Source organism: Scyliorhinus canicula, chromosome 6 (assembly GCF_902713615.1).
Source record: "Scyliorhinus canicula chromosome 6, sScyCan1.1, whole genome shotgun sequence".
Classification (NCBI taxonomy): domain Eukaryota; kingdom Metazoa; phylum Chordata; class Chondrichthyes; order Carcharhiniformes; family Scyliorhinidae; genus Scyliorhinus; species Scyliorhinus canicula.
Window position 1 is genome coordinate 111,692,167 of NC_052151.1, and position 23,535 is coordinate 111,715,701.

General features: G+C 49.8%; 1 protein-coding gene across 4 annotated transcripts in view; it reads right to left on the minus strand.

Moving 5' to 3' along the window:
- The window catches only part of LOC119967393 (protein eva-1 homolog A-like), a 436,489-nt gene that overhangs the window by 129,118 nt on the left and 283,836 nt on the right, over positions 1-23,535 (minus strand). For 3 of the 4 annotated variants that reach the window (XM_038799894.1, XM_038799892.1, XM_038799896.1), the window contains one exon: positions 14,692-14,835. The exons of the other annotated variant lie outside the window; for it this stretch is intronic. In XM_038799894.1, the coding sequence (XP_038655822.1) occupies positions 14,692-14,835 (144 nt within the window). The remainder of the gene's footprint in view (positions 1-14,691; positions 14,836-23,535) is intronic. 4 annotated transcript variants of the gene reach the window in all.

The following is a 23,535-nucleotide window of genomic DNA, read 5'->3' on the forward strand; positions in this document are numbered from 1 at the left end:
AAGGGGCAATTTAGCAGGACCAATCCATCTACCTGCACATCTTATGGACTGTGGGAGAAAACCGAAAGCCACAAGGGGCGGGATTCTCCGACCACCCCCACCCACGGGCCGGGTCACCAGAGGGCGGCGTGAATCCCGCCCCGCCGCTCTGATGCCGGCTGCTGAATTCTCCAACGCCAGCTTTCGGGCTGATTGTGGGCCATTGGCAGCGTCGTCTCCCCCAGAAATTCTCTGGGCCCCGATGGGTCGAGCGGCCACCCATTTTCGGCCAGTCCCGCCGGCGTGAAATAGACAAGGTGCATACTGGCGGGACCTGGCTTGGAGGGCGGTTAACGGGGTCCTCGGGGGAGGGGGGACAGGGAGATCCAGCCCTGGGGTGGCCACGGTGGCCTGGCCCGTGATCGGGGCCTGATCGGCGGAGGGGCTGTGCCGTGGGGGCACTCTTTCCCTCTACGCCGGCCTCTGTAAGGCTCTGCGTTGGCCGGCGCGGTGAAGAAACCCCCTACACATGCGCAGGAAATACGCCAGCGGTTCTGCGCATGGGCCAGAACACGCTGGCAATCCTGTGAATGTGCCAACTCGCGCCAGCCAGCGGATGCCCTTTGGCGCCGGTTGGCGCAGCGGCAACCCCTCCAGCGCCGGCCTAGTCCCCGGAAGTGCGAAGGATTCTGCACCTTCCGGGCTGCCCGATGCCAGAGTGGTTCACGCCACTCTTTGGTGCCGGTACGGGCCATCCCGCCTATCATGGGAGAATCCCGGCCAAGGTGAATGTGCAAACCCCACACAGGCAATCACCCAAGGGTGGAATCGAACCCGGGTCCTTGGCGCTGTGAGGCAGCAACTAGTGTGCCACCATGGTGCTCCTTGATTCCTTAAGCCCCAAGAGCTATATCTAATTCCTTCTTGAAATCACACAACGTTTTGGCCTCAACTACTTCTGTGGTCATGAGTTCCACAGACTCACCACTCTCTGGGTGAAGAAATTTCTCCTCTCCTCATTCCTAAAAGGTTTATCACTTAACCTCAAACTATGTTCTGGACTCTCCCACCATCAGGAACATTCTTTCTGAATCTACCCTGTTTAATTCTGATAGAATTTTGTAAGTTTCTATGAGATCTCCTCTCACTCTTTAAACACCAATGAATATAATCCGAGCCGACTTAGTCTCTCCTCATATGACAGTCCTGCCATCCCAGGAAACAGCCTGGTAAACCTTCACTGCACTCCCTCCATAGCAAGAACATCCTTCCTCAGATAAGGACACCAAAACTGCAAACAATACTCCAGATGTGGCCTCACCAACACACTATACATTTGCAGCTAATAAAGCAGTCCATCCCCATAGGCAGCAAAACCTGGGCAACACCCAGGCTGGGCAAATAAGTCTCAAGTAACATTTGCACCACACAAGTGCCAGGCAATGACCATCCCTCACAGCAGAGAATTTAATCATCTTGTTATGTTTTGTATGTCTTGCCTAGCTTTCCGTACTTTGCAAGTCAGCACATTGTGGGATTGCAGGATCCAGGTTTACTTGTCAGTTCGGCTGCTGCAGCTGTAAAGGACAGTTGCAATTTAATCGCCTCCTTTACCTTCATGTGGTTACCACTGCTGCCTCACAGCACCCAGGCTCAATTCAGGCCTCGGGTGACTATCTGTGTGGAGTTTGCACTTTCTTCCGTGTCTGCGTGGGTTTCTCCGGGTGCTCCAGTTTCCTCCCACAGTCCAAAGATGTGCAAGTTAGGTGGATTGGCCATGCTAAATACTGTGGGGGAGTGGGCCTAGCTGGGGTGCTCTTTCAGAGGGTCGGTGCAGACTTGATGGGCTGAATGGCCTACTTCTGCACTGTAGGGCTTCTATGTTTCTATGTGAACTCATTGATCTTGAAAAGTAACAGGGCCAAGAACATAACAAACTGGTCATGGGGATGATGGACCTTTGCACAATGTCACTGGAAAAGTGAAACTAAAGTAAGGAAACTTTAATTTTCACCTGGACCACATGTTGGATTGGTACTGCAGAGTACAATGCAAAAAACAATTGCAGCTGTTCGGAAGATTTAAGAAAAAACAGCAATCAGAAACGCTGTTGCTTTAAGTTAAAAAAAAACAGGACATTAAAATAAACAATAATGAACTTGTAAAAAGAAATTAACTCATGAAAAAAAACAGCTCTTGAGCGAACTACGAGCCCACCGGGACTCCCGCAGTTTAGGAAACACAGAGGGCGAAAGTCCATGCCAAGTCAAAAGAGAAGATCATGAACACCATGCGAGGGTCGGACGAGTGCTTCCAAAAAGCGTGGGGACCATTCATCAGCCTGTTCCAAGACCTGTTTGAGGCCAACAGCGACTAGGGAAAGAGAGGGGTGGTGGGAACGGGAGTGAAGAAGACAAGGGAAGACACGCACTAAGAGAAAGAGGAGGAGAAGGGGAGAAGGGAAACCAAGGGGACCACAGAGAGGAACGTAAAGGCCATCACCAGGGATTGCCCGATCTGCGCAGAGTGCAAACTGCACTTCTATAGACCAGACAGGGCCCACCTGGTCAAGGCCTCCCAGCCCTTTGAACGCCTCGCTATCGATTTCAAAGGGCCACTCCCCTCGACCAATAGGAATGTGTACTTCCTGAACGTCATCGACGAGTTTTCTCGCTTCCCCTTTGCTATCCCGTGCCGCGACATGACCTCCCACACAGTCATTAGGGCCCTGCACAGTGTCTTCACCCTGTTCGGTTTCCCCAGCTACGTACACAGCGACAGGGGTTCGTCCTTTATGAGCGACGAGCTGCGTCAGTACCTGCTCGACAAGGGCATTGCCTCAAGCAGGACTACCAGCTACAACCCCAGGGGGAACGGGCAGGTGGAGAGGGAGAACGCGACGGTCTGGAAGACCGTCCTACTGACTCTCCGGTCCAGGAAGCTCCCGACCTCCAATTGGCAGGAAGTCCTCCCTGACGCGCTCCATGCTATTAGGTCCCTCCTATGTACAGCCACCAACCAGACCCCTCACGAGTGGCTATTCGTTTTCTCCAAGGGCACTACCACGGGGGCTTCGCTCCCAGCATGGTTAAAGACATCGGGTCCGGTTCTCCTCCGGAAGCACGTCCGGACTCACAAGACTGATCCACTCGTAGAGAGAGTGCTCCTGCTCCATTCAAACCCACACTACGCAATTATAGAGTACCCTGACGGCCGTCAGGACACTGTTTCTCTCCGGGACCTGGCACCTGCAGGATCCTACTCTGACACTACCTCCACTGAGATACTCTCACACTATACCCCTCCCAACCCCCTGCGCCCGGCGCCCCATGCCTGCAGTTCCGCTGCCCGTGCTCCGCGCCCCCATGCCATTGGGTTTCCGGCGCTCCCCGTCACCAGCCAAACCAGTCGGATACGAAGCTCTGGACGAATCACCCCCGGAGTCCGCCATGGTTCCCTCGCCGACCACCACCACCCAGCTACCAGAAGAGGCTGCAACCTCTCGGACGACTCGGCCTCTGGATCGACTTAACCTGTAAATTGTAACTTGTAACTGTAACCCGCAATTAGGAAAATTGTAGACACATCACCCCGCTGGACTCAATTTTTTACAGGGGGTGAATGTGGTGAATCACAGTAGCGTAATTCACACTGTTATTACATATGATGTACTATGTCTGTGTAAGGTCAGCACACGAGCAGTTGCGCAGCTCTGCCCCTAGGGGGAGATGTACTGGGAGTGTACGGGAGTTTGTACTGGGCTCCACCCATGGCTCCTCCCACCAACTAGTTGTATAAAGCTTGGTAGTCTGAGCCTGCCGGCCAGTTCATCTCGTCGCAGGCAGGCTCCGTTGTGAGATTATTAAAACCACTGTTCACTTCCAACCATGTGTCTTGTGAATTGATGGTCACATCACAGGGGTAAACCCCAACAGAAAGAAATGGAACATAGTGTATGGCGCCAAAGGCAGAAGGCATCACTAAGAAGGATACTAAGCCACCACAAGGGGAGGGGAAGGGAAGGGGAGGGGAAGGGGATGGGGGCAAATGGGGAGGCAGATGGGGGAAACCACATGTAATAAGAAACAACTTTATTTGTAAATATCAGACACACTGAGCAGTTACTCTGTAAAAACTGTAAACTACCAATAAAAACACTTAAAAAAAAAACAACCTCTTAAATCACTGAAAAAGAACAGAGATTTTTGCTGTGCATTAAGCAGCAACAAAGTACATTTTTAAACATTTTAAAACAGAAGCAACCATTTTGTTGATGAGCCTGCCTAAGTTCAGGAGACGCGGAAATTTGCAGCAGAGAAAACTTCAGTGACAGCTTGAGGTACCATCCCAGGTGTTATAACTCTTAAAGTGGCAACTCATTTGTAATAGCAGCTCAGTGGCGCGGTGGTTAGCAATGCTAACCAAGGACCCCGGTTCAATCCCGGCCCTGGGTCACTATCTGTGGGGAGTTTGCACATTCTCCCCATGTCTATATGCATCTCAACCCCATAATGCAAAGATGTGCAGGGTAGGGGGATTGGCCATGCTAAAATTACCCCTTAATTGAAAAAACTAAAAAAAGCCTTCAACTATCTCTTTTCACCGAGGCAAATTAAAGCTGATTCTTAGTAAAATGTCACCACAGGCCTAGATGTCCACAGGCTGCTCTCCCCTTTGAGAGATAGCTGACTGGTGGTGATTTAACCTGAGGGTCACCACACGATGGTGAGCGGCAAGGGTGAGAAGGTGGGCCCTTCATGAATAACGTCAGCCGGTACTGGAATAGAACTTGCGCTGTTGGCATCGCTCTGCATCACGAACCAGCCATCCAGCCAACTGAGCTAGCCCACCCCAGATTTTTAGTGCAACTAAGTTTGCTGACTCAAGAAACTATGCAGAAGGTCCCTGAATTGGCATCAAGTCAGGGAACCTGTTCCCTGGAGGCAAGCTCTCTTTAGTCCATTTTTGAAGACACTCAACAAGCTAATTCTGATCTCTCTGACATTCCCTGTCACTTCTCACTTTCCTTGCAAATCAAATGAGACACAATGTGCTTCATGCTGATAATGAATAACGATGTGCACTTTTGAAACAGATGCCTCAGTGCCCCTGCTGGGCACGCTAATGACTCTCATCACCTCTCTAACCTTGAGTTACAGAATTAAACATCTCTGCACACTTACTTTACGGAATATGATATGCCTCAATACCTCAGGCTAAGGTTTTCTCTGATTACCAATTCCATGAAACTGCCCTATTTCATTCATAGTTGCCCTCAAAACTAATTTAAACTTTCCCCAAATTTCCTTGAAATCTTCAATACTTACACACTATTGTGCTGAAGAAAATTGAGCAAACTTGCACTGAATGCACTATGCTACGACACGACAGATGTTGGGTCCCTTCTGCTGCTGCTGCTGTTTATTTGTGTCAGCATCGCAGACTAATCTCCATATACCAGTCCTCCCCTCCAGGATTGCCCTGGAGTCATAATTAATTACCAGTTAACCTTTGGTATACTGCTGTGGCCAACTAGGTGAAAACAATCAAAGGGGGATTTTTCCTTTTAGAAATTGGTTTGAAGACTTCTGTTTATTAGCTGTGAGAACATCAGGCATGGAGGGAAAAGGCTGGAGACTGACAGTGGCAAACCACCCAATTGGATAATGGAGAGTATATTACCTTCCTGGCTGGCGTAATCCATTCTCCCACAGTTTTGCCCCTTGAGACTTGTGACATGGACTTGTCGGGCAACCAACAGTTGGAGTTTGAAGGCAGAAAGTATGCTGTGAAACCTCTTAGGAATATGCACAACCAGAGTTGTCAACCTTAGTGAGAGGTTATTTTCCTCCATCTTTTCAATAGTTTTGAAGATGTTGTCCAAGCCCCATAGGTTTCATCTCTATATATAAGTGTCACTTACCTGATGGTGCCTTGCCTGTGAAGTCCCTGCTTTCACATCACGCTGCGAAAATTAGATCCATATCAGGGACTCAGTCATTTGATATGGGGTGGGGGTGGGAAGTTTCATTGCTTTGAAGGGTTGCCGATTTTTGGCTTTGTAATCCATTTCTCCCACAGTTTTGCCCATTGAGATTTGTACTTGAGACATTCCCCCTACCCTGCCCCACACAGTCTCACCTCAGCCCTACATATTTTGACTACCACCCATCCATCCACATACTCAAAATAGCTCAGGATGATTTAATTTTCCACATGGGCATTCCCCTCCAGACCATCCTTAAGGAGATGGAAGACGAACAGCAAGAGAGAAGGCAACGAGAATAAGACGTGGCAAAGTTGTTTCCAGTGTGTTTCAGTATTAAGTCCATTAGACCATAAGATATAGGAGCAGAATTAGGCCACTCAGCCCATCGGGTCTGCTCTGTCATTCAATCATGGTTGATATGTTTCTCATTCCCATTCTCCTGCCTTCTCCTCATAACCCCGATGCCCTTATTAATCAAGGACCTATCTATATCTGTCTTAAAGACACTCAGTGAATTGGCCTCCACAGACTTCTGCGGCAAAGAGTTCCACAGATTCACCACCCTCTGGCTGAAGAAATGCCTCCTCATCTCAGTTTAAGGGATTGTTCTTTCATTTGGAATCCTTTGCTGTTCATGGTATATGTATCAATGATTTAAATTTACATGAAGGAGCATGTTTAAAAAGTTTGTAGGTGCTCCTTCAACTGCATGTTCCAAACCCATGGGGCGGAATTCTCCGACACCCCGCAGGGCCGGGGAATCGGCCGGGGCCGACGTAAGTCCCGCCCCCACCGTGGTTGGAATTCTCCGCCACCCGGGAATCAGTGGAGGCGGGAATCGGGCCCCGCCGGTCGGCGGGCCCCCCGCGCCGGTTGCCGCCCCCCGCGACGAATCTCCGGCCCGCGATGGGCCAAAGTCCTGCCGCTGTCAGGCCTCTCCCGCCGACGTGGTTTAAACCACCTCTGTACCGGCGGGAGCAGGCGGCGCGAGCGGGCCCTGGGGTCCTGGGGGGGGGGGGAGCGGGGCAATCGGACCCCGGGGGCACCTCACGATGGCCTGGCCTGCAGTCGGGGCCCACCGATCAGCGGGCGGGCCTGTGCCGTGGGGGCACTCTTTTTCTTCCACCGCCGCCACGGCCTCCACCATGGCGGAGGCGGAAGAGACCCCCTCCACCGTGCATGTGCCGGTGGTGACATCAGCGGCCGCTGACGCTCCGGTGCATGCGCGGACTCACGCCGACCGGCGAAGGCCTTTCGGCCAACCCTGACAACGGGCGGCGTAGCGCCAAAGGCCGTTGGCGCCAGTCGGCGGAGCGGGAGCCACTCCGGCGTGGGCCTAGCCCCTAAAGGTGTGGAGAATTCTGCCCCTTTGGGGAGGCCCGATGCCGGAGTGGTTGGCGCCACTCCACTACACCGGGACCCCCCACCCCGCCGGGTAGGGGAGAATTGCGCCCCCGGTCTCTACCACCGAGAAGGACAAGGTCAGCATGAGAATACTACTATCTGCAAGTTCCCTTCCACACCACTCACCATCCTGATTTGGAACTATATGGTCATTTCTTCACTTATGCTGGGTCAAAATCTTGGAACCCTCTTCATAAAAACACTGTGGGTAGACTGCAACAGTTCAAGAAGGCAGCTCAATACTACCATCTCAAGGGCAGGCACTGCAGCACAGTGGTTAGCACTGTTGCCTCACAACATCAAGGGCCCGGGTTCAATTTCAGCCGTGGGTGATTGTGTGGAGTTTGTATGTTCTCCCCGTGTCTGCAGGGGCTTCCTGCGGGTGCTCCAGTTTTGTCCCACAGTTCCTGCAGGTTAGGTGAATTGGCAATGTTAAAATTGCCCCTTAGTGTCCAAAGATGTGCAGGTTAGGTGTGGTAACAGTGATAGGGTGAGGGTGTGGGCCTAGGTAGGGTACTCTTTCAGAGGGTCGGTGCAGATGCAATGGGCCGAATAGCCTCCTTATGCACCGTAGGGCTTTTATGAATTAGGGCTGGGGAATAAATGCTGGCCTATCCAATGACACTCACATCCCATGAAAGAATAAAATAAATTTGACACATGATTAATGGCAAGGAAGAATGCTGTAGTCTGCAGCATTCAATCTATCACTAGATTAATCAGGTTGCAGAAAAGTGGCAATGGAATTCAATCCAGACAATTATGAGGTAATGCATTTGGGGATAAACAAGGCAAGGGAATTCATAATAAATGGTAGGATTTTGAGAAGCAGAATGCATGTCTACAGATTCTGCAAGGTAGTAGGACAGGAAATGAAAGTGTCCAAGAAGGTATATAGGATACTTTAATTTAGTGACAGCTTCCAGGGTATAAGACCAGGGAGGTTATGTTAGAACTGTATAGAACACTAATTAGACTGCAAGTCGAGTACTGCATACAATAATGTTCACCATATTACAAGAAGGATGTAATTACAGCAGTGAAGGTACAGTGCCGATTGAATGGAGAATTTTAGCTTTGAGGAAAGATTGGATAGTGTTACAATTCCCATAGGAAAACTATAAACCAAAAGAATCAAATTTACTGAATGATGCCCAAAACACCCAAATCATAAAAAGACCAACCAGATTTCACTTTTTGTAATTTTTACTTTAACACAAATCAGAACCAACACAAAGCACATATGAATCAACAAGGCAAATGATTCTTAAAGCGAGAAAGCAAATTGCATTTATAAGCGATACAATAATGATGCACTAAATGCAACCACAAACATTCGCGCATCATCCTGCGCACAATGAGTACGACAAAACTACACAGTTCTGCAATATACTGAAATGAAATGAAATGAAAATCGCTTATTGTCACAAGTAGGCTTCAGTGAAGTTACTGTGAAAAGCCCCTAGTCACCACATTCCGGCACCTGTTCGGGGAGGCTGGTACGGGAATTGAACTGTACTGCTGGCCTGCTTGGTCGGCTTTAAAAGCCAGTGATTTAGCCCAGTGTGCTAAACCAGCCCCTACTGCTGTTTATTCACGCAGGATGGGTCAAACATTCTATCCTACAGCAGCTTTCACCACCCCTTTCAGAGTTTCAGAAGTATGATTACCATCAACAAGGCATACTTCTACAAACCCTCTCTCCTTTGGGTCACAATTGTCTCCTGATGGTGTAGCTCTCCAGGGCTCTTTTTCAATCAACTGACAAATAACACCCCAATTCACAATTTGGCCACTTCTGTGAAAACACCCAACTTTTTGCATCTCTGAACTATTCATACAGCTTTCCAAATTTTAGACCTTTGGTCTAAGCGTTCCCCTCTCCTTTCTGTCACACAGCAAAACTGACATCTTCTTAAGAGTTTTCTTCTTCTCCTCACAAGAATTCTGTGTGTTCCCCTTTCTGTCTGTCTGCTTTCTCTCTGTTTGCCTCTGTACGTTCATTGCCTTCACCCTTCAGCTCATCTTCTTGTAGTTCTTTGTATCTGGCCAAACAGCATTGGAAACCTAACTTCCTGTGGCATTGCTTCCAGGTCAAGGATCGCCAGGTCACATGGATCGACATTTCTTATTCTCCACAATCTTAAAAGTCATCTTCAAATATTCTTTAAAATAATTACAAGATATTTTAAAGAAATTACAAATTTTCCTTGTGGTACTGCTCCCATAGAATAGAATCCCTACAGTGCGGAAGGAGCCATTCAGCCCATTGTGTCTGCAACAACCCTCTGAAAGAACATCTTCTCCCTGGTCTATCCCCATAATCCCACCTAACTGCATATCTTTGGACACTATGAGGCAATTTGAGCATGGCCAATCCACCTAACTTTGGATTGTGGGAGGAAACCGGAGAAAACCCACACAGTCACGGGAAGAATGTTGCAAACTCCACACAGACAGTTACCCAAGGCTGGAATTGAACCGAGGTCCCTGGCACTGTGAGGCAACAGTGCTGATCACTGTGCCGCCTTTGTGCCACCCTTCCATGTCAAAGGTCATCACAAAAGAATGTTCTTTGGAACAGAGTAGGGTGAGGAGAGATTAAAGTGTATAAAATGTAGGACCTGAGACAGACTGGATAGAAAGGATTGATTTCCATTAATAGATAGTTCAATAACCAGGTACACAGATATAAAGTAATTGGTAAAAGATTTTAAAGGAAGTTCAGAGTATATTTTTCATTGGGAAGCTAATGTGGGCCTAGAACTGACTGAAAAGATGGTTGAAACAGAAACCCTTATCGTATCTGAGAAACTGTGGGAAATGCACCTGAATTTCTGTAACCTACTGGACTATAGACCAAGAACAAGAAAGTGGGAGTGGACTAGATAGCTCTTTTTTGGATTGCAAAGAAGCAACAGACCAAATGGTCTTCTTCTGTGCTGTAAATCTTTCTTTGTTCTAGGATGTTGGCAGTGATTACCAATGCCATTTCCCTCCAGGCGTCAAATCCAATACACCTGGATGGTTAATTACCTGCCCCATCCAGCAATCTGTCCTCCTGCCTATCACCTCTTCCAGGGGGGTAGATCTTATTGTGATAAATTCACAACCCAGCTGTCCTGCGATGATATCTTGTGGGTGTTACTGGTCTGCAACTGTTCTATACTCTGGCAAAATACATCTCAGTAGGAGGTGCCTTGAAAATGCTATTAAAGAAGGCCCATAGCTTCCCCCTGTTATTTAAAGACAGCTGCGCCGTAGCGATTGTGTCACTTCAGCACTGAAGGTACCTGGAGCCTAAGAAATGCTGCCAGCACCTTCTGAACACAATTAGGGCTGAACCTATATGATTCATTTGCAAATTAACTTATCCAGGAAACTTGTGTGTACCTCCCTCTGCTGGTGAATGGCATTACATTCTGATCAACACATCAGATAGTGAGAACATTTAGGGATTAATTTTACAACCCTTCATTTTAATTACCTTGCTTGAAAAGAGAAAATGGTGACAGTGTTCGAGCCAATTTGTTCCACTCGTGGAAAGCGAAAATATGGCAGTGTATGATGGGCATCCATCTTGCCAGGAGGTACGAGTTAGGAAGGTGCTGTCGAAGTTGCTACAGTGAATCTTGAAGATGGTACATACTGCTGCATCAGTGGTGGAGGGAGTGAATGTTTAAAGTTGTGACTGGGGTGCCAATCAAGCGGGTTACTTTGTCCTGGATGTTAGCACATAATCACCGTTTCAAATTTAGCAAGCAATTCCATTGGTCACTGAAGTGAGTCGATAGGAATCAGCAAGATATCTTCTAATCTCTCACCTCATCTGCACAACTTGTGTCACAAAGTCAAAAGGATGAAAGATGGTAATTTGATGCTAAGAGTCAAGTCACACATGCAAAATCAATTGACATGTCAGTGAAGTTTCCACTTTCAGCTTCAAATGCATTCTGAAGACCACTGACATAACAGATCCAGGTTGATAAATTCATGTTTACAAGTTTGAATTCTGCTAGATCACTTAGTCAAATTGCAGTACTACGGACAGACATTGATTATGCTTCAAAACATTTATGTGGGTTTTTTCTGAGAAACATGATACAATGCTATTTAAATATGATTCTTGCTTTTTCCTTTTAATATTATAATTTATTTTATTCATTAATTATACTAACTTAATAGTCAAGCAAAAATATGGCTTGTCAGACCAGATGAATAATAATAGATTATGAAGAATTACAAATTATTAACTACAGATAACTAAATTAGAGAGGAAATCATAAAATCTTCAATGCATGGTTTTGTCTGATATCGACAACCAGTAAGCCATCAAGCAAGGATCGTGGACTGAGAAAGAGAGTAAGCCCCCTAAAGCTGTTCAGGAAAGGATGGGAGAGTGGGAGAGTGGACCTGATAACTTGAGTCATTCATCATTTTTGGAACATTACCATTAGTGTACTTAAATATAAATTGAGATGTATGATCCCTAAAATTGGGAGGCAGAGTGCGTTTTCTTCTCCATGGTTCTTTATCCTATTTCTGGTTCTGTCTAACATGATGGAAAGTTCTCAAGTGTGTTTTATTAGCATCACAAAAGCAGACAGTAAATGGTAATAACATGCAAAAGTAGGATGTTTTAAACATTTTTTTCAATTGCCTTGATTGACAACACACAAATACAAGCTGTACTCTGAGCAGAGTGGGACAGCGGAAATGTGCTGGCCCCATAACCCAGTGGTCGATGGATTGAAATCATCCGCTGCTATTTACATATTGGGGGCCAGTTTAGCTCAGTGTGATGCAGAGCAAGGCCAGCAGCGTGGGTTCAATTCCTGTACCCGCTGAGGTTATTCATGAAGGTCTCACCTTCTTAACCTTGCCCCTCGCCTGAGGTCTGATGATCCTCAGGTTAAATCACCACCAGTCAGCTCTCCCCCTCAAGGGAGAAAGCAGCCTATGGTCATCTGGGACTACTGCGACTTTACGTTACGAAGAACACACATGTCCAATAATTCTAGTAATATCTTCCTTTATTAATTCGTCAATATCCTTGCTCCTAATACAGACAAGGAACGGGGATCATTGAGTATAGCATAGAATCATAGAATTTACATTGCAGAAGGAAGCCATTCAGCCCATCGAGTCTGCATCGGCCCTTGGAAAGAGCACCCTACTTAAGCCCACATCTCCACCTTATCCCCGTAACCCCACCTAACCTTTTTGGACACGAAGGACAATTTAGCATGGCCAATCCACCTAACCTGCACATCTATGGACTGTGGGAGTAAACCGGAGCACCGGGAGGAAACCCACGCAGACATGGGAAGAATGTGCAGACTCCGCACAGACGGTGATCCAAGTAGGGAATCGAACCTGGGTCACTGGAGCTGTGAAGCAACAGTGCTAACCACTGTGCCGCCCTTATATATGAATTTTAGGTGTGATTTTCAGTTTGCCGGTGTTTTTACTACAATGTAAGTGCCCAATTTTAGGATTTCAACATAGAAAAATGTAAACTCAAGACATTAGCAGATCAATAGTTATAGAGTACAAATCCAACAAAATTATTCAAATCATCTGAGTTTCATTATCTACGGAGTTTCTTAGTTAACAAGTGATCACCAACGAAGAAGGAGATTACAGGACTTTCTATACAAAAGCTCATTCATTCTGAATATATATTGAGAGGTTTTCTTAATGAGTCTTCATTATAAAAAGTTCACCAAATCATGTCTGCACTCATACTAATATAAAACATGATAAAATAAAGTTTGTCTGAATTACATTAAATATTTTCCCTTTCAGCCACCAGATTACTATCAGTGCATTGTTATCTAAGGATGTATTTACATTTTGGAGGATAATCTTTATGGGGGGGGGGGGGGGGGGGGGGGGGGGGGAGGTCCCCAATAGACTACCACAATGTTTAAGATCCACAGAAAACCTGGAGAAAGGACACAAGCTATTGGTTTTATCCATTTGTTGTTTCGTTGAGAAGGAGAAGCAATTCTCACTCCTCTTTACCCCAGAATCAGATCAGGGTTTAACTCCATAATTACACTCCGCAAATCCAGTATCCTTTCCTAAACTGAATATTCGAAGAAGTGTGTATTTTACCACTTTACACCAAAGGAATTTCAGAAAGTTATCCTTGAAATCATTTCCACTTTATCTCTCATCACAATTCCAGATTTACAACATTACATCTGACTAACCAAGTGTTCAGTACTAACATTTAAGACAACTGCACAGTGGTTGTGCAAGTAACATGAGATTATGATGTTCAACTCAAATCAAAACACAACTCGTTAATGAAGCATTCCAGTCTGAACTCGGAGAAACCATATTGCAAATTAATTTTGTTTAAGAGCAGAAGTGATGAAGCAGTCTACATGGTATAACAGATAGTGTGTTATGTATCAGAGAATACATCCCTGCTGGTGAAGCATCACGTGATTTGTAATGATGGCAGCAGAGTGTTTGCATTGGCTCCAGTTCTCCATCTTAGATTGTATGAGCAACATCCCTAATAAAACCTCTCATCACGTTTGTAAGAATTCAGAGTGTGGCATCTGGATATCTTTTCTTTTGCCGACAAACTCAGGGGATACAACGGAGAGATACATGTTTTACATTTTTGGATGGAAGTTGACAATTGAAATTGAAATTAAATCAGTTAAAATAACCCTTCGTCTACCCTAAAAGCCTACGTTTCCTTTTGAATTTTTTCCCCCTCTCATTAATTTTATCCCATGACCACCTCTTCCTGAAACAATGACTTCCTGTGGAGCTTCCTCCTATAAGAAGCTACACACTTCCTTCTGGACGATCGGGCTAATTCTAATCTAAAAGTAAACTTTCTGATTGAGTTGATGATATTCATACTATTACAGCTGAGTTATTGGAGTCTATTCAGATTCACTTCAGGTAGCAATGTCAGGAGGATTTGATTTTTATGCCAACATGCCTGGCTAAGGTCAGATACAGGTCAAAGACATAAAACCACAATATCACATACTAGTACGTTATCAACATACAAAACAGTCAGTTGGCCCATCAAGGTGCCTCACACCATGATAGCTGAGGCATCAGGAAAACACCCCTTCACTTCTACAGCCATCTTATCGCCAAGAGGAGGCAGAATCTCAGGGTTTCTCAGAACAAAAATACACCAGAAAATTCCTCTCCAGTCCCCTCAGGTAATCTAAACTAGTCCAGGAGATTACATGGTTCTCATCCTTTAAATTATATTTACAAAAGTTAAATAATGAGCTGCTGGATGTGGACAATGTTGAGAGTGAATTCCACTGTCTTACCGCAGGTGTAGATGACATTGAGGAATTTGCGGATGCCTGGATAACAGGGATCACCAAACTCATAGGAACTGGCATATACACTGCAGCTTCTCTTCCCATGGCATCGTTTAGTCATAATCTGTAAAGCTAAGGTTGACTGGCAGTCTGGAAGAAACATAATAATGAGGCATAAGTAGTGATTCAGATCACCGCACATCCCTACGTTTAATTATTTCAGCAGCTACTAGTCAAAGGTAGCTCTGTCTTTTTGGACAAAATGCAATGGCAACACTAGTCAAGTTTTAAACTTCGCTTTACATGTTCAGAACAGAGTTAATAACTGATACAACATATCTACATTTCTCTTAATTTTAATGCTGTATACATAATACGTGCTTCCTTTTAACAGCAAAGAATACAGGCAGCTAAGGACAAACGTCAAGCTAGAAAGTCCAAAAGGGGAGTTCCAACAAAATCAGACAATTCATCCTTGCCTGCACTGAGGAAAGCCCTTCAGGTCTGTAACCAGGCTCTGCAGCCACATTAGAATGCACAACAAATGATTCTAAGCACATAGGTAAGGCCTACGTCGATAACATCTGTCACCATGGTCTGAATAATGTGTACCACTTAAGTAAAGGTGGAATTTAACAGCAAAAATAGAGTCCCATTTTGGGAACATTTAGCGGGGTGTTTCTCAGAGCCTGCAGCACCAGGAACGATCCTGCTACTAAACAGGACTCTTTTATTTCTGGGTTTCCCGCACACTTACCTTCATTTCCTGAACTGTCAAACTTGTCAGTACAGGAAGAGATTGGGACACCATTTTTAAATGCCACCACAATCTCTGGACCCCCACAATGCCCCAACCTACTTGTTAAGGGTCCTCGAGCCGGTCTCACCCCACCTCATAAGGGCAGGGCACCAGCAGGCCTGGATCTGGTTTGGACAACCTGCCACCTGGGCACCTTGGCACTGTGAGCCTTTCCCCCTGGCAGTGCCCCTACCATCCTAGCAGTATCACCTGGACACTTTGACAGTGCCTGGGTGATACCGGCAGGGTGCCTGGGTGGCAGTGCAAATGTGCCAGGCTGGCAGTGCCAAGGTGCCTGGGTGGCAGGAGTGCCAGGGTACCACCCCTGCCCAGAGCCCAACCACCCGGGGGCCTCCGATGCCAGACAAGTTTGGCATATTTCCTTCCCTATAGGACATGAACCTCATGTTTTGTTTCACAACAATAATTTTATTAATCACTGATACAGACTTATTATTCCAGATTGTATTGAATTAATTGAATTTAAATTCCCAAGATGCTGTGGTGAGTTTTGCATTCATACCTCTGGAACATTAGTTGAAGTCTCCAGTTAGCTAGCCCAATAACATTACCACTAAACTCTTTTATTGCTAATATTGTGGAAGCTGAAATCTGAAATAACAAGAAGTGCTAGAAATACTCATTGGGGGCAATTCTCCAATATGGCGACCAAGTATTCGCGCCGTCGTGAATGCCATCGCGTTTCACAACGGCGTGAACAGGGCCCAGGCACAACCTATTCTGGCCCCCCCCCCCCACACGACCTATTCAGGTTCACGCTCCAGCCTCCGTACACAGCGCCAAATGGGGGCCGCATCAATCCACGCGTGCGCAGTTGGGCCAGCTCAATCCTGCGCCTTCGGAGGCCCCCCCCCCCCCCCCCCCCGGTGAAGGAGCCCCCCTCCACCCCCCCCCCCCCTCCCACAGGCTGTCCCCCGAGCGTTCCCGCAGAGTTCCCGCCGGCAGCGACCAGGGGTGAACGGCGCCGGTGGGACTCTGTCGGGTCTGAGCAGCTGCTCGGCCCATACGGGCCGGAGAATCGGCGGCCCCACCGATTCCAGGGATCCGCGGCCGGCGGCGGCGCAAATGGCGCCGATTCTCTGCACCTCAGAGAATCGCGCGCCGGCGTCGGGAAGTCGTGGCACGGTTGCTCCGATTCTCCGGCCTGGCGCGGGGCTCGGAGAATCGCCCCCAACAGGTCTGGCAGCATCTGTGGATGTAAACGGGCGGCATTTTAGGGGGTAGGTCGAGTGACAGATTACTCGCGCACCACCTATAAGTAAAGTAGGCGAAAAGCAACTTGCTCCTGCCAGCCCACCCCTCAGTCATAACATGTGGTGGGCGGACTAAATTGGTGGAGAGTGGGACATCTGCCCTTCGCTCGGAAGTGCCATTCCTTGGGAGCTGCCAGTCAATTCAATTGGCAAGTTCATCACTCCTGGCATGTCAAAGCTGGGAGTGAGGAAGATTGTTACTGTCCCAAGTAGTTAAGCCCCTGGACTTTCGGGTGGGAGGGAATCCCAGATCCCAGGAGTGGGAAGAATGGCGAGTGGGAGGGCTGGATTCTGTCGAGCTGGTGGCGTTGACATCTTTGGGTGCCCCCGGATGTGCGCAGGGCAACCCCAAATGTAGTGCTCCCCTTTCCTTCCCGTTATTTCTCATGTAGGCCTTCAATACTGCCTGCGCACTATTGCCTGATGGCCCAAGCCAACCATGTTATGGCATGGTGAACGTATTATTCAGGTCAGTAGGCTTGTTAGCAAGTCTAAATGACTCTTAATTATTTATTTATCTTTGGCTGACGGTCTGCCAAATTGGCTCCCACCCACCCACCTCAGGGTGAGCTCAGGAATGGATGGGAAGGTGGAGGATGGCCACATGACCTATTTTACATGCCTGTGCCAAAAACATACCCAGAGGTGGGAAATATGTCAAGTCAAATATGACTTTCAACCACACCCTATAGTATCTTGTGGCTCGAGTCACTGTTTGTGCAGAGTCTGAACATTCTTCCCGTGTCTGCATTGGTGACAGTTGGTTTCTTCCGGGTGCTCTGGTTTCCTCCCACAAGTCCCGAAAGACATGCTGTTAGGTGAATTGGACATTCTGAATTCTCCCTCAATGTGCCGAACAGGCGCCGGAATGTGGTGACTAGGGGCTTTTCACAGTAACTTCATTGCAGTGTCAATGTAAGCCTATTTGTGACACGAATAAAAACTATTATTATGTTATTCATGAGGTTACCTGACTTCTTCACTCAGATACTTAACATATATTTCAAGCATGGGAACCTCTGATAACTGTCAAACCTTAAAGATTAAAAACTAGAGGCAGAGAAATTAGCCTCAAGTTGATTCACAACTATAGGGTGCGATCTAACGGAAAAGTTTCCAAGTGTGGTATCAAGCGGGAATTGTCTGGTGCTTCGCGACAGCCGACTTGGCGAGACCGCTATCCGTATCTAATGTCTATTAAGGCCGGTAATGATGCCCATGGGCTTCACGTCGGAAATGACTGTCCCGCCAGCTGATTCACTAGGACTTTGCCCAGCAGCTCCCTGGTAATGAGGGGGAGCAGCACTTAAACCAATGCTGCAGAGCAAAACGCAGACAGCACACAGCCATGCCACCGAGCAGACCAGCCCCACGATTTGAAGAAGCCGACCTGGCCAGACTGTAAGACAACGTGGAGTCCAGATAGGATATCCTGTTCCCCCGAGAGGGTTGGAGGGTCAGCCACAGGGCAGCCAGTGCCGCCTGGGGGGCAGTGGCATCAGCTGTCATTGTGGGGAATGTCACAAGGAGGATTGCCACCCAGTGCCACAAGAAGCTAAACAACCTCCACTGGGTCACACAGGGGGGTTGGAATCGGCACCCGGGCACTGATCCCTCCTGCCACAACCCCCCCCCCCCCCCCCCCCCACCCCCCCCCCCCCCCCCACCCCCCCCCCCCCCACCCCCCGCCTCTGACAACCCGGAGATTGGCACCGTACCATCCACACCCGACAAAATACTGCCACTGTGCCCCAGCACACCCTAACATCCACCAGCACATCTCACCCATGGCCAGCAGCGGTGCCCACACATGTCACCTGCGACAGCCATTTCTCGTGATCCATGAAGTGTGCAGCTCACAGTGCCCTCTCTCTGCTCCACAGGTCAACTGTCAGACAGGCAGCAGGGTGCCGGACATCAGGGGCGAAATTCTCCGCCCCCCACGACGGGTGGGAGAATAGCGGGAGGGCCTTCCCGACATTTTTGCCGCCCTCCCGCTATTCTCCCCCCCCCCCCCCCCCCCCCCCCGCCGAAGTCCCGAACCCGAATCGCTACCGCCGGCAGCGATTCTCAGCTGTTAGATGGGCCGAAGTCCCAGCCCTTTCCGCCGTTTTTACGAACGGCAAACACACCTGGTCTTGCCGTTCGTAAAAACGGCGTGACTAACTCGCTATTAATAACCATGGCACCGATTGGCACGGCCGTACCACGGCCGTGCCAAGGGTGCCATGGGCCCGCGATCGGTGGGCACCGATCGCGGGCAGCGGGCCCGATGCCCGCGCACTACTTGTCCTTCCGCCGCCCCGCAGTATCCATTCGCGGGGCGGCTGAGGGGCAACCCGGCCCGCGCATGCGCGGGTTTCGCGCAAAAACGCGATGACGTCACCCGCGCATGCGCGGGTTAGAGTCTTCCAAACTGCGCATGCGCGGCTGACGTCATATGACGCGTCAGCCGGCGCTAACTCCGGCAAGCGGGCTTAACGATTTTCGTTAAGCCCGTCTTGCTGGAGCCTAAGGCGTCGGGCTGCTAGCCCCGACCGGGGACCAGAATCGGTCCCCGGTCGGGAAGGGGCGCGCTGCCGTAAAACCCGCCCGGGTTTTACGCCAGCTTTACGATTTCTCCCGTTTTGGGAGAATCGCGCCCCAGAGTCCTCACCTCTTTCAAGGAGCAGGCCCGGAGGTCATGGGGGTGACCGAGGACAAAGGGAGGTCGCCGATATCGAGCTTGGCCTGCTTTTCCGAGACGAGTATCCACCGGCCCCCATCCAGATGACATGTGTTGTCCATGCCAGAATATTGATCCTTCCCTCCCACTGACCACAGTATACATTCTTCCTCAGATCCCCATCCGATAGTGCCAGCCCATCTGGGTTGCCCACCCTCCACCGCACTGTCATCCAAGAGAACACCTTGGAGGACAGCTCCGAGGATGGCACCATCGAGGCGTCACAGCTATCATTCCCACCCTCTATCAACGCAGAGGCACACCCCTCGGTGGATTAAAGCAATGGATAGGCTTCTGGGGCACAATCTGGCGAGCACCACACAGTTACTGCTCCACATCAGACTGAGGCAGGAATGTCCAGGGGGACAGCAGTCGGAGGTCCCACTCAGATGATATGTCTCTGGACCAGGGGCAGAATTCTCCGACCTCCCGGGGTCGTCAATCCCGTCAATCCCGCCCCCGCCGTGTCCGGAGTTCTCCGCTCCCCGAGATTCGGCGGGGGTGGGAATCGCGCCGCACCAGTTGCCCCCCCCCCCCCCCCCCCCCCCCGCAGGGATTCTCTGGCCCACGATGGGCAGAAGTCGCGCCGCTGACAGGCCTTTCCCACCGGCGTGGTTTAAACCACCTCTGGTACCGGCGGGATTGGCGGCGCGGGCTGGCTCCGGGGTCCGGTGGGGGGGGGGGGGGGTCGCGGGGCAATCTGACCCCGGGGGGTGCCCCCACGGTGGCCTGGCCCACGATCGGGGCCCACCAATCGGCGGGCGGGCCTGTCCCGTGGGGGCACTCTTTTTCTTTAGCCCCGCCATGGCCTTCACCATGGTGGGGGCGGAAGAGACCCCCTCCCCTGCGCATGCGCCGGTATGATGTCAGCAGCCGCTGCGCTCCGGCGTATGCGCGGACATGCCCCGGCTGGCGGGACGCCAAAGGCCGTTCGCGCCGGCCGGCGGAGCGGAAACCACTCCAGCGCGGGCCTAGCCCCTAAAGGTGCGGAAAAGCCGCACCTTTGGGGAGGCCCGACGCCGCAGTGGTTCACACCACTCCGTCCCGCCGGGACCCCCCGCCCCACCGGGTAGGGGAGAATCCAGGCCCAGGTTTTCCCCTAACTGATGCAGACATGAGGGTGCAGCTGTGAGATTCAGAAAGCGATGTCAGCGACACACCAGCGGGTCCACAGCTAATTGGAGGAGTCCCAAATGGCGGCGGCAATGCGTGGCATTGAGGCTAATACTGCAAGGATGGCGACCACAGTGGAGAGCCTGGAGCACGACGTCATCGGCATGAGTGACGGAGTCGAATGCACTGCTCAGTCAGTGACGGCTGAGAGCCTCGACTGCATGTTCCGGTCACTGAGGGATGTTTCCATGATGTAGGTGGGCCTTGCTGAGGCGCTACAGAGCATGTCCCAGTCTCAGGTGAGCATTGCCGAGGTCCTCTGGTGCATGTCCCAGTCATTGAGGGCTGTGTCCCAGTCTCAGATGGACCTTGCCAAGGCGCAGTATCACTGAGAGGGCACAGTGGAGGAGGGGTTCGGCATCATCGGTAGCTCGGGGGACAGTTAGGGTCATGATTGCTCACCAGTAAAACACGTTTCTACACTGAGCAACATGTCCCCAGTGCAGGTGGAAACTGGCACTGCAGAGCATGGCCAGGTCACAGTAGGGCATTGCTGAAGACATCAACACCATAGTGCATGCAATGGGGAACTGTGAGGGCTGGCAGAGCCAGATGACGCAGAAGCCTCTGGAGCTCTATCCAGCTGCCCATCTGTTTCTATGTGACACCCCCTCCTCCCAAGGCCCTGCAGGGCACGACCAGGAGGAGGGAGCATGGAAGCCAGTTCCCTACAATTCCCTCCCATACCCACATCAATGACGCATCTCGGGGTCAGTAGGCGGGACAGGGTGTCATGATGAGGCATGTCTCCGGGAAGTCGGCCGAGGCCCTCTGGCCCCAGAACCTCCAGAGCACACCCGTCAGGAGCATCAAAGGCTCAGGATGTGGTAAGCAGCAGGCTGCCTCTACCTTGGAGGGCTAGGCAGATACAGGATCACTGAAAGGGCACTGCGGAGGGTTCGGTACCATCGGTAGCTAGGGACAGTTATTGTCACGATTGTTCACCTGAGACATGTGAAGCCTCTGTCATGTTATTCCGCACTGCGAGCCGGTCTTCACCCCCCTCGGTCCAAGCCCCGGGCATGGTGGTCCTAGATCTGGGCCCCCCCTGCCCCAAGGCACACCACGTGCAGGTGATGTGTGTGAGCGTGCTGTCAGCAGACAGACAGGAATCAGACTATGGCAAAGGTTGAGGAGCAGCAGAGCTCATCTCACATAGGGTTATCATCACCCTCCTGCATTGTATATTGATTCGCTGAAAGTGCCGACACAGGCCCATCACCCTGGAGTGATGTAACACACACCCTGGGGAGGTGGAACAGAGCAATTGATGGGGGTTGGGGGGGGGGGGGGGGGGGGGGAGAGATGGATTGGGTGGGGGGGGAGGGTGGATAGGTACAGGGGAAGGTGAGAGGGGATGAGATGATGGATGAATCCACGTCCTATGAGAAACAGGTGAGGATAAGGACCTCCCTGACCCTCCAGGCATGCCGCCGCCTGTCCATCCTCTGGCTGTTCCCACGGGTCTACCCCGGACTTGTCCTCCAGCCCCTTCTAGTCCAGCTCCTCCTTGTCCTCCTCCTCTGATGAAGCCATATGTTCCTCCACCTCCATCACGTCGCCCCCCCCCCCTCACTTCTGACCTCCTTCTGCACTGTAAATTCTCTGATTTCCAAGAGTGTCTGCTCTGAAATATTAACCCTAGCTTTTCTTTTTACCTATGCTAATGGACCCACCACCAATGAGGTCTTATGAGGTACTTCCAATATACAAATTCATAAAGCCCTTCTGAAATCAAGCTCCATCGGGCTTTAAAGAAACAGCCTGCAAAATGATATTGAATTTTAATGTAAATTATACAGCTAAATATTATATCAGCATGAAGACTTTGATAAGTTTCAATTATTTATCAAACTATAATATTGATAATGGCGGAGTTGTAATTGGCTCACAGCTTAATATATGTAAAATAGATGATTGTCAGACACAAAGCAAAAGTAAACTGACATAAAAGAAGTTGGTTGTTCATCTGCATAAATTAATACCACATCACTGCATTTGACTCATATTCTTCCTTTGCCACCTTGACAAGTCAATATGAAAGAATGCGCATTTTGAGAAACAGTGGGCTATGTTCACTGATTCTGCGACTTTGTGTGCAGGATCCATTTGGTCTTAAGACCAGAAAGTCGGCTGCGCCCCCTCACCGATCCTCCGCCCGATGGGGGGGCTAGCAGCCGCGCAGCGTATAGCCCTGGCTTTACCTGCAGATGCGGCCGCAGAATGGCCGGGTCCATGGCAGCGCATGTGCACGGCGGCGTCCTGCGCCAGCCACGCATGGACTCAGCCTGCCAAAATGTGCCCCCCTGTAACCCCCCTCGTCACCCTTGGACCACCCCCACCAGTCCCCCCAGCCCCCACTGAAGTCCCTCCCGCTAGCGGAACGGCTCCCCCCCTGACTGTGGCGGCGCTGGACACAGTCTGCAGCCGCCACACGAGGTCCCCAAAAATTGTGAGGACACGCGACCAACGCCATCGGGGCCTCGGCCCATCAGGGACGGAGTATCGGGGGGGAGGACTTCAGGTAACGTCCCGAGGCCGTCCATACGGTGTGTGGCGTACTCCCTGAGTACGTCATTTATGATGGGGCGGAGTATTGCAAAAACAGTGCCGCCCCCGATTTCAGCATAAAAGTGGATTCTCAAGTCGATCACCAAACACGATTTTGCCGTCGCCGATCGGAGAATCCTGCTCAGTAAGTATATTCCAGGTGGAAAAGATTCATTGCACAAGGCAGAAAAACTTACAGGTTTTCTTGAAATTACAGCTGAAGGAAATCTTGACACACCTCAATGGAAATGTAGACAAGGAGACCACTTGGAAATACAAGCAAATTATGAAAATGTGCTTCAATGAGCTAAAGAGTTAAAACATGTGTC